Source organism: Protobothrops mucrosquamatus, unplaced genomic scaffold (genome assembly GCF_001527695.2).
Source record: "Protobothrops mucrosquamatus isolate PMUCROS unplaced genomic scaffold, P.Mucros_1.0 scaffold6308, whole genome shotgun sequence".
NCBI lineage: Eukaryota > Metazoa > Chordata > Lepidosauria > Squamata > Viperidae > Protobothrops > Protobothrops mucrosquamatus.
The window spans coordinates 4,700-14,884 of NW_015392136.1; the positions used below are offsets into that span (position 1 = coordinate 4,700).

At 45.9% G+C, this 10,185-nt stretch overlaps 2 protein-coding genes across 2 annotated transcripts in view; one reads left to right on the forward strand and one right to left on the reverse strand.

Annotated features, from left to right (window-relative positions):
* The first annotated feature begins 1,704 nt into the window (after positions 1 to 1,704).
* On the forward strand, positions 1,705 to 2,624 carry LOC107300173 (NAD(P)(+)--arginine ADP-ribosyltransferase 2-like). Its single transcript, XM_015829513.1, has 2 exons — positions 1,705 to 2,359; positions 2,590 to 2,624. The coding sequence occupies exons 1-2, from the start codon at positions 1,705 to 1,707 to the stop codon at positions 2,622 to 2,624; spliced, it is 690 nt and encodes a 229-aa protein (XP_015684999.1).
* Positions 2,625 to 7,971: 5,347 nt separating this feature from the next.
* Positions 7,972 to 10,185, reverse strand: part of LOC107300174 (NAD(P)(+)--arginine ADP-ribosyltransferase 2-like) — a 4,349-nt gene continuing 2,135 nt past the window's right edge. Inside the window, exons 2-4 of the mRNA XM_015829514.1 lie at positions 9,130 to 9,192; positions 8,207 to 8,885; positions 7,972 to 8,009 (exon numbers count right to left, since the gene is read on the reverse strand). Of these exons, the coding sequence (XP_015685000.1) occupies positions 7,972 to 8,009; positions 8,207 to 8,885; positions 9,130 to 9,192 (780 nt within the window). The remainder of the gene's footprint in view (positions 8,010 to 8,206; positions 8,886 to 9,129; positions 9,193 to 10,185) is intronic.

The following is a 10,185-nucleotide window of genomic DNA, read 5'->3' on the forward strand; positions in this document are numbered from 1 at the left end:
AGGCAGCTCCATTCTTCTCCCTGCTGGGATGACCTTGAAACGGCATCTCGGGGAGATACAGTTGCTAGATTTGGTTTCCCCCAAGCTTGGCCCCCGGCATCCACCCTCCCCCAGAGTTCACAGCACACATTTTCACCACACAGAAACGAAGCACACAAGCAAGCGTATGGTGGCAGGTGGCAAAGATCTTGGTTGTGTCTTAAAAAAAAGGGGGAGAAGGTGGGCCTTTGTGAGGCCATCTAAACTAGGCCACAATGTCCCCCGTTTTGGGGTTTTCTCCCTTCCTTCTCCTCCCCACCTCTAGGAGAGAAGATAAGTTAATCCAGGCAAACCTTTTGGGGATCGTCCCAAAGGTGTTTTTTTTTTTCAAAGGACAACTGGGCTTTATTTTTCCTTGAAGACATCTCGCTTCTCATCCAAGAAGCTTCTTCAGTTCTTTTTCTTTTTTTCTTTAGAAATGTTTTATTGACTTTTTTTTTTACAATAACAATCCTTAGTGCCCAGTGTACAGCATGTTGTCTTCGTTCCGTAAATTTTGAACCCACCCCCATAAAACAATTGATGGTAGCTAATTAACAGTCGATAATAATTAATTTTTGTACTTCCCTAATTAGTATATTAATGAATAGTATATTTTTTTGCTCTCTGCTTCTCCCAATAGTATTCTCCTTCTTCAACCTTAGACAAATATAATTGTTAATATTTTCAATGTAAAAATGGTTAAATATAAACATTTTCTTTCACATTTGTGCAAATAATGACAACGTCCATATATGACGTTTTTTCCTTATCAACTTGTGTTGTTTTCATAAAAATCATCAGATTAGTTCACCATATAACCTATTTTCATCATTCTTATTTAAGCTTAATTACTCCTTAATATTCAAACAATTCTTATCAGTCATAATTAACCAATTAACCAGTGGAACAACCTGCCTCCAGAAGCGGTGAACGCTCCAACACTGGACGTTTTGAAGAAGAGACTGGACAGCCATTTGTCCGAAATGGTTAAGGGTTTCCTGCCTGAGCAGGGGGTTGGACTAGATGATCTCCAAGGTCCCTTCCAACTTTTTTTTATTATTCACCGCTTTCATTAGATAGCGCCAAGTGTTCCAGTCTGTCCAGGTCCTCCTGTATCCTAAGCCTGTCTTCTGGAGTGTTGGCTATTCCTGCCAGCTTGGCGTCATCTGCCAATTTGAAGAGTTCCCCATCTATCCCCTCGTCCAGATCGTTGATGAAGATGTTGAAGAGCACAGGGCCCAGGACAGAGCCCTGGGGCACCCCACTACACACTTCCTGACACTCCCCCTCTGTTGAGAGGGGGTTGCCCAGCCTTAATGTAGATGGACTCTTGGACCCCTCTTTCAAACCAGGATGTGGACTTTTCTGTCTTTGAAAGAGCGGCCATTGTCTTTCAAAGGCAGGTGGGCTGCTGATGGATTTGTTCTCCTATATCGTGCCATGTGTTAGTGAAGTGGTTGTTTTGTTTTCCCGCTGTAGAGATCTGTACATGTCTCATTACACTGTACTGCGTACATCACACTGCTTCTCTTTTGTAAGTTCAGGACCCAATATTTCTCCCTAAAAGGGGCATTTGATGGACAGGGCCATTTTGATGGACAGGGCTCTTTTCTCTCCTTCATGTCCTTCCCCGCCTTCTCTTGTTTCGGACAGGTGTCATGTGTCAAAGAGATACCCCTCGACATGTCCATGAATTCTCTGGATGACCCGTATTATAACTGCCACTCCAAGATAGAGGAAAAGCTGAAGGTTCCAGGATACATTCCCCTGCCGAAAAAGTATTTTGCGACCTGGAACAAAGCCAAAGACCTCTTGGCCAAACTCGGCCCAAAGCTCGGCAAGCTCAATCCCCTGTATGGCACGGCGATCATGGCCTACACCATCGGAGACAGCCTGTACAGTGACTTCAACGCCGCCGTACGCGAGGGCGGGAAATCCAAGTACGCTTACCAGCACTTTGCCTTCAAGGACTTCTATTTCGTCTTCAACCGGGCTCTTCAGGCCAAGAAGAAAAAGCCTGCCTGCTACGAGGTCTTCCGCGGGATCAAAGGTGTCTGCTTCACCCTCCCCAGCAAGGAGGTCCGCTTCGGACAGTTTGCCTCCTCGTCGAAGATCAAAAAAATAGCCCAAGGTTTCGGCGAGGACACCTTCTTCTCCATCAAGACCTGCTACGGCGTGTCCATTTCCCCGATCTCCTTGCGCCCGTACCAACAGGAAGTCATCATCCCGCCCTACGAGAAGTTCACCGTGATCAGTCACAATAAGACCCTCAAGGGGGTCTTCATCAGGCTGGTGTCCCAGGGATTTTTCAGCCGCTTCAACTGTGACAATCTGAAAGGTAAGAGGCTGGACGAAGGGAGAAGCCGACGTTCAGGGATCCCGGGGAGTTTCTTGGCCCTCTCTGGGCCTTCTGGAGAACCAAAACAGTTCCACCTGGACCCAATGTCTTCGGAGACGCTCCATCCTCCAGGTCACGGTTGTCCCCAAAGGTATTGCTTTGTTTTCCCCCCAAAAGGCAACTGGACCTTCTTGGTGTTTTCTTTGAGAACGTTTCTGTTCTTGTCCAAGATTTCAGTTTCAGAGGAAACACCGAGAAAGTCTAGTTGCCTTTTGGGGAAAAACAAAACAATTGTGTGTGTGTGTGTGTGTGGTTGAGAGACAGAGAGAGAGGAGGGGCAAAGGGAGGGAGGGAGAGGGAGGCAGAGAGAATGAGGGAGATGGAGGGAGATGGGAAGGGAGGGAGAGAGAGAAAGAGAGGCAGAGATGGAGGAAGACAGAGAAACCGAGAGAGAGAAGAGGAGAAGGAGAGAGACCAAGAGAGGGAAGGAGGGAGGGACAGAGGGGAAAGAGGGAGGGAGGAAGAGAGGGAATTAGTAAGAGAGAGGGGGGACAGAGAGAGGGAGGGAGGGAGATGGAGAGACTCCCTCCCTCCTGCTCTCTCTCCCTCCCTCTCTGTCTCCCTCTCATACTTCCCCCACTCTCTGTCTCTTCCTCCCACTCTCCTTTGGTCTCTCTGTCTTCCTCCATCTCTGCCTCTCTCTTCCTCCCTCCCTCCCTCCCTCCCTCCCTCTCTCTCCCTCATTCCCTCTCTGTGTCCCTCTCTCTCTGCCTTTCTCTGCCTCCCCCTCTCTCCCCCTTCTTCCTTCCTTCCCTCCCTCTGCCTCCCTCCTTCTCTCTCTCACACATACACTCATACATACATGGGTGTGCGCATGCGCACGCGTGCACACACACACAAACACACACACATCTCCACACACAATTTTCTATTCTGAAGAAAACAGATGGTTGCTGGAGCTGCCACATTTTCATTTCTGGGGAATGAACTGACTTTCACTTCCATCTGCCTTGCTATATGCTGATGAAAGCATTCAGGTCATGGAGGAGGCATCTCAGCAAAGGACAGAAGAACAATTAATCACTGGATCAGCATGCCTCCAGAGGTTGTGGGTGCTCCAACACTGGAGATCTTCAAAGAAAAAAATAATAATAATGGACAACCATTTGTCTGAAATAGAAAACAAATGGAAGAGATGATTTCACTCACTGCCTCATTAACCTTTCCACCTTTTGCCCCCTTTTTCTCTTTACACCTGCAGGTCACTAAACTCCAATGGGGAGGCCGTTCCTTCTGCATGGTCTCCTTCTGACCTGGAGCACCCTTGGGTCTCTAGGAAGCCTCAGAAAACCTGGCCATCAAGGGAGAAGGCATCTCTAGGAAGAAGACCAAGCATGACGTGCAAAATACCTTTGCAAAGTAGCTTTTTTGCCCTCCTGACATGCACAAGAATTTCAGGCAACTCAAAAAAAAGCCGTTTATTCGGGGAGGGTGCAGTCTTTCTCTAGGGTGCAAGGATCAGGGATTGGGTATATGTGATATGGGATGATTGTATCAGAAATCAACAAATCAAGCAATAAAAGTCTTTGGTGTGCAATGAAAGCTTTGTTTTGTTACATGGGAGAAAAGACACACACACACACACACTCACTGTAAATTGCATTTCCTACCCAGGTTTGCGTCTTTCTGGACACTTTGCAGTTTTAATCGGGGAGTTCAGAAGGCAGCCCTATTGTTTGGTTGATGAAAAGGCTAGTTTGGGCCCATTGAAAGAAATGACTCTGACTCAAAAGGGGGAAATAGTGTAAACAGTACCCACTCCCCAGAATAAAATATTTCCCGGGCCAACTATATAAAGGACCGGAACTGATTACGCAGCCTAGGGCCAAATTAGAAAAATAAAAACACCTATAATTACATTTCTCTTAGCCCCAAAAAGCAGCCACAACATCATACACAACAGCAGGAAAACCTATAACAGCAATTAGAGTATTGTGTACAGCCCAAAGAACACTGAAAGAACACATATTCACATAGCGATAATGGAAAACACAGAAACATATAAAAACTCACTAACAAACCCAATTTGGTAGCTTTCCCCAAGAACACCCTTGTTGCTGTTATTGGGAAATTAAACAGAACCTCCTTTTCATAAGCAGCTTTCCTTGGGTCTTGATTTTCACTTACTGCTGTTCTCCCGGTTTTGGAGAAAGAACAGACCTGAGCGGATTAGCTTGACAATTTGGCGACCACAAAGGGACTCCAAAGCTAATCTGATCAATCTGGCCCGGGAAAGCCTTCACTATGCTGGCGACAGATCCCTTTTCTCTGCGGGTGGGTTTTCCCCACCTTGCCCATTTGGAGAAAAGGGAGTAAAGGGAGTTTTGAGTCTTGCGCTCAACAGCCACTGGGAAAGGAGGTATTTACCTCCAAATTCTGATATTCTACACCCAGGGAAGTGAGAGGTGTGTATGTGTGTGTGTGTGTGTGCGTGTGTGTGTGTATCTCTCTCTCTCTCTCTCTCTCTCTCTGAGAGAGAGAGAGAGAGAGAGAGAGAGAAGGCAGAATAGAATAGAATAGAATAGAATAGAATAGAATAGAATAGAATAGAATAGAATAGAATAGAATAGAATAGAATAGAATAGAATAGAATAGAATTACCGAATAATAGAAAGAGTAACAGAATTACAGAATTACAGAGTAACAGAATAACACAAGTGGGAAGGGAGCTTGGAGGTCTTCTGGTCCAACCCCTTTTTCAGACAGGAGTCCCTGTACTGTTCAGAAAAAATGGCTGTCTGAAGGGTGACATGATAGCAATCTTGCAGTACTTTGGGGGCTATCCTAGGGAGGACAACTTATTCTCCAAAGCTCCTGAAGGCAAGAGAACAAGTAACATGTAGAGGCTGGTCAAAGAGAGAAGCAACCCGGAACTAAGGAGAAACTTCCTGACAGTGAGAACAATTAGCCAGTGGAACAGCTTGCCACGAGAAATTGTAGGCGCTCCACCACTGGAGTTCTTGAAGAAAAGATCAGACAGTCATTTTTCCAGAATGGTATACGGTCTCCTGCTTGAGCAAGGGGTGGGACTAGAAGACCTCCAAGGTCCCTTCCAATTCTATAATTTTGTAAGGGTCTCCTGTTTGAGCAGGGGGTGGGACGAGAAGAGCTCCAAGGTCCCTTCCAACTTGGTTATTCTGTAGTTCTTTAATTCTGCTCCCCTCCACGGGGCTCCTTCTGAGGAAAGCGAGCCATGGAGGAAAGGTATGCTTGCTTCCCCAACTCTGTGATTCTGTTACTGTCATATCTGCCCTGACTTGGGTTCTTAGGAAAGAAAGACCCTCAACTCCATCTGAGGGAAAGGAATATTTTTACTAAAAGCCAAGTGGTTACAGTACAGCTGTACTGAATCTCCCTACCGTCCAATTTCATTCAAAGGAATTGCTGCCTTGACGGGCTAGATTGGTAGCCCATGTATTCCCCTCACAGGTCTCAGCAGTTCGGATGATGAACCGACGTCTTGGCAAGACACGAGGAGTACTTTTGCTTTTCCCCTTCCTGGCAGCTCCTTCCACCACCACACCCAGCCCCCCATAGTCTGTGGCAGGCAGGCAGGCAGGTAGGCAGGCATCTAGCAAAGCAAGACTGAAGCTCGGGATGGCAATTTCGACAGCTACTCTGATGAAGAGTCCAAGGCTGTATCGGACCAAGGACCCGACTTTTCCCCGCTTTTGTTGGAGGAAAAAAAGTCCAAGCAATAAGGACAGCCCTCCTCCTCCCTCCAGCTCTGACTGATACTTTTAGGAGGGTGTCACATCTTTCAGTTGAAGTGGACAAAGGCTTCCCCATTGCAGAAGCTCCTTCTTGTTCAAGCAAGGCCCGGGCATAGCTACGGGAGTTGATTTGTCCCATGGGAATTGCATCCTGAATCTCTTCCTTCCCAGGGATCAAGAGGCCCTCTCCAGTCACACAACCCCCCTCACACACAGCTGCTCCATTCCTCTTTGTGGGCTGAGGTTGGGTGGGAAATCAAACACGGGTGTTACATCAAATTTTAGGTTTTATTATTAGCCTCTTAGCATGGCACCTACCCCTCCATTTGAAGATCAGGAAACAATTGTTCAGAGAATCGGCTGTGGGGCCCGGGACAGGATCCAGCTGCAGTGGAACAAGAGGATTTTCCCTTTTGCTCACACACACACATGCACACACACACACTGCCCTCAGTTCTCTGGAGGTAGAATATCAAAACTTGAAGGTACTTGCCTCCTTTCCCAGCAGCCATTGAGCACAAGACTCAAAATTGCCTTTGCTACCTTTTCTCCAAATGGGAAAGGTCCGGGAAACCCACCCACAGACAAAAGGGGTCTGTCATCAGCAAAGTGAAGGCTTACCCGGGCCTGATCCTTTGGTCAGCTTAACTTTGGAGTCCCTCTGTGGTTGCCAAATTGTTGAGAGAATCGGTTCGGGTCCGTTCTTTCTCCCATGCTGGGAGAGAAGCGGTGAGGGAATATCAAGACCCAAGGCAAGCTGCTTATGAAAAGGAGGTTCCCTTTATTTCCCAATAACAGCAACAACGCTGTTCTTGGGGGGCAGCTAGCAAATTGTGTTTGTTGGTGAGAGAGTTTTTATATGTTTCTGAGTCTTTTTTTTATCAATGTATGAATATCTGTTCTTTTCATAATACTCTAATTGCTGTTATAGATTTTCCTTTTATTGTGTATGATGTTGTGTCTGCTTCTTGGGGCTAAGGGAAATGTAAGTATAGGTGTTTTTATTTTTATAATTTGGCCCTGGGCTGCGTAATCAGTTTCAGTCCTTTATGTAGTCAGCCTATCTTTTCTGAGATTTCTTTGTTAGGCAGCATTTTCTGAATGGGAATCCAGTTTTATGAATGGGCAACATTGTATCTTTTGAATGAAACTATGTTTCCCTAAATGATGTCTATGGGCTGTCTTGGTGGAGGAAGGACGGCTGAGGTTTCCTACCTATTCTTAAGAGGATTATCTTTTCTTCTCTTTTGGGAGATCATTCATGGATTAATATTTCATTCTGGGGAGTGGATTCCATTTACACTATTTTTATTCTTTTGAATCAGAGCCATTTCTTTCAGTGGGCCCAAACTAGCCTTTTCATCAACCAAACAATAGGGCTGCCTTCCAAATTCCCCAGTTAAAGCTGCAAATTGTCCAGAAAGATGTAAATCTGGGTGGAAAAGGAGCAGATGCAACCTACGGTGAGGTGGGTCTGTCTTTCCTCCCATGTAACAAAACAAAGCTTCCGTTGCACACCAAAGATTTTTATTGCTTGATTTGTTGATTTCTGATACAATCATCCCATATCACTTGTACCCAAACCTTGATCCTTGCACCCAAGAGAAAGACTGCACCCTCCCCAAATAAATGGCTTTTTTGCGTGTCGCACTTGGTCTCCTTCCTAGGGACACCTTCTGCCTAGATGGCCGGGTGGTCCGAGGCTTCCAAGGGTGCTCCAGGTCAGAAGGAGACCCCGCAGAAGGAACGGCCTCCCCGTTGGAGTTTAGCGACCTGCACCTGTGGAGACAAAAACAATATACTTATTCATATTGTTTATTTATTTTCTATTTTTATCCTTTAGTCGTCCGTGACCTGAATGCTTTCGTTCGATACCACTAAAAAAGAAGAACGAGAAAACTGAAAAATACCCAGCCTGGTTGCATAAAGAACAACCTTGACCTGGATGATTGAGAATCCCCCTAGACATTTGGTCCATCAGGAATTATCTTGGTTCTCCAACAGCCCCAGATACGGTCGAGTTGCTCCCTGGGGTCCTCTGAACCTCACGTTCTCCTCTCTCCCAGCCTCTTACCTCTCAGGCGCTCACAGTTGAACCGGCTATAAACACCTTTGGATTCCAATCTGATGGGGGACACGTTTTCTTTGCTCTTCACGACAAACTTCTCGTAGGGCGGGATGAGAACTTCCTTTTCGCCTTTGAAGGACGAGATGTCGTCAATGGGCACTCCGTGACAGGTCTTGATGGAGAAGAAGGTGTCCTGGCCAAACCCTCTGGCTACTTGTTCGCTCAAAGATGAGGAAGTAAACTGGCCGAAGCGGACCTGCTTTCCCTTGCTGACTTTGAAACGGATCCCTTGTACCCCGCGGAAGACCTCGTAACATTTGTTCTTTTTCTTCCTGGCCTGAACACCCTTGGTTAGGAGGAAGAAAAAGTCCTTGAAGGCAAATTGATTGTAAGTGTCTTGGGAACTCCCGGCTACTCTTGTAGCAGCGTTGAAATCCCTGTATAGGTTGTCAGCAAGGGTGTAAGCCACGATTGCAGTACCTTGCATTGGAGTGAGGTCGGTGATAGATCTGCCAACTTCGGCCCAGTGCCTTTTGGCCTTTTGCCAGGTTGTTTTATAATTTGTCGGTACAGGGATATATCTTGAGCTCTCAGGAGGAAGCACCTTCGGGGGTTTGCAATTAATATACTGGTCATCCACGGACTTCTCGAACATGTTGAGGGGCATATTGATGACATTCAACGCCTGTCGGAGAAAAGAGAGGGTGTGAAAAGACCGGAAGGAGAGAAAAGAGCCCAAATGTCGGGGGAAACCTGGTTGGCCCAGGTGCCTTCGTCAACCCCCCCAAAGGAGCACAGGGAGGGTGGAGTCCCTGCGGATTTTACTCTGCTGTTACCCTCCCGCCGAAGTGGTACTTATTTATCTACTTGCATTTGCATGCCTCCCAACTGCTAGGTGGGCAGGAGCTGAGGTGAGGACGGGAACTCACCCCGTCGAAGGCCTGGAGACTAGAATATACAACAATCGTCTGCAGGCCTTGGGTTTGGCTAGTCTAAAGAAAAGAAGAAGAAGGGGAGACATGACAGCAGCATTCCAGTATTTCGGAGGGCTGCCCCAAAGAAGAGGGTTGTTCACCAGAGCCCCAGAGGGCAGGACGAGAAACAACGGTTGGAAACTGACCAAAGAGAGAAGCAACCTGGAATTAAGGAGAAACTTCCTGACAGGGAGGACAATCAACCAGTGGAACAGCTGGCCACCTGAAATCTTGGGCGCTCCATCACTGGAGGTTTTTAAGAAGAGACTAGACAGTCACTTGTCTGAGTTGGTGTAGGTTCTCCTGCTTGAACAAGGGGCTGGACTAGAAGACCTCCAAGGTCCCTTTCTATTCTATTCCATTCCATTCCGTTCCGTTCCGTTCCGTTCCATTCCATTCCATTCCATTCCATTCCATTCTATTCTATTCTATTCTATTCTATTCTATTCTATTCTATTCTATTCTATTCTATTCTATTCCATTCCATTCCATTCCATTCCATTCTATATTCCATTCTATATTCCATTCTATATTCCATTCTACTCTACTCTACTCTACTCTACTCTACTCTACTCTGTTCTGTTCTGTTCTGTTCTGTTCTGTTCTGTTCTGTTCTGTTCTGTTCTGTTCTATTCTATTCCATATTCTATTCTATTCTGTTCTGTTCTGTTCTATTTTAAATTCTCTCTTCTCTTCTCTTCTCTTCTCTTCTCTTCTCTTCTCTTCTCTTCTCTTCTCTTCTCTTCTGTTCCATGTTCCATATTACATATTACATATTACATATTCCATTCCATATTTTCTATTCTATTCTATTCTATTCTATTCTATTCTATTCTATTCTATTCTATTCTATTCTACTCTGTTCTATTCTTGTGGTGCTTGGGTCTTGAACTGAATTGTTATCTACCCACAAGTGCTCCAAATCCCCCTGAGCTTTTCAGGTATTCCTGCAACGTATAGAATTACAATGTTACCAAGAACAATAACAACAACAAAAAATGAAGCAACGTT

Excerpts from the sequence above, each read along its gene's own strand:
- LOC107300173 (XM_015829513.1), top strand. The coding sequence starts at position 1,705 with ATGTCCATGAATTCTCTGGATGACCCGTATTATAACTGCCACTCCAAG. Across the intron at positions 2,360-2,589 it reads CAACTGTGACAATCTGAAAG|ATTTCAGTTTCAGAGGAAAC; the intron begins GTAAGAGGCTGG and ends TTCTTGTCCAAG.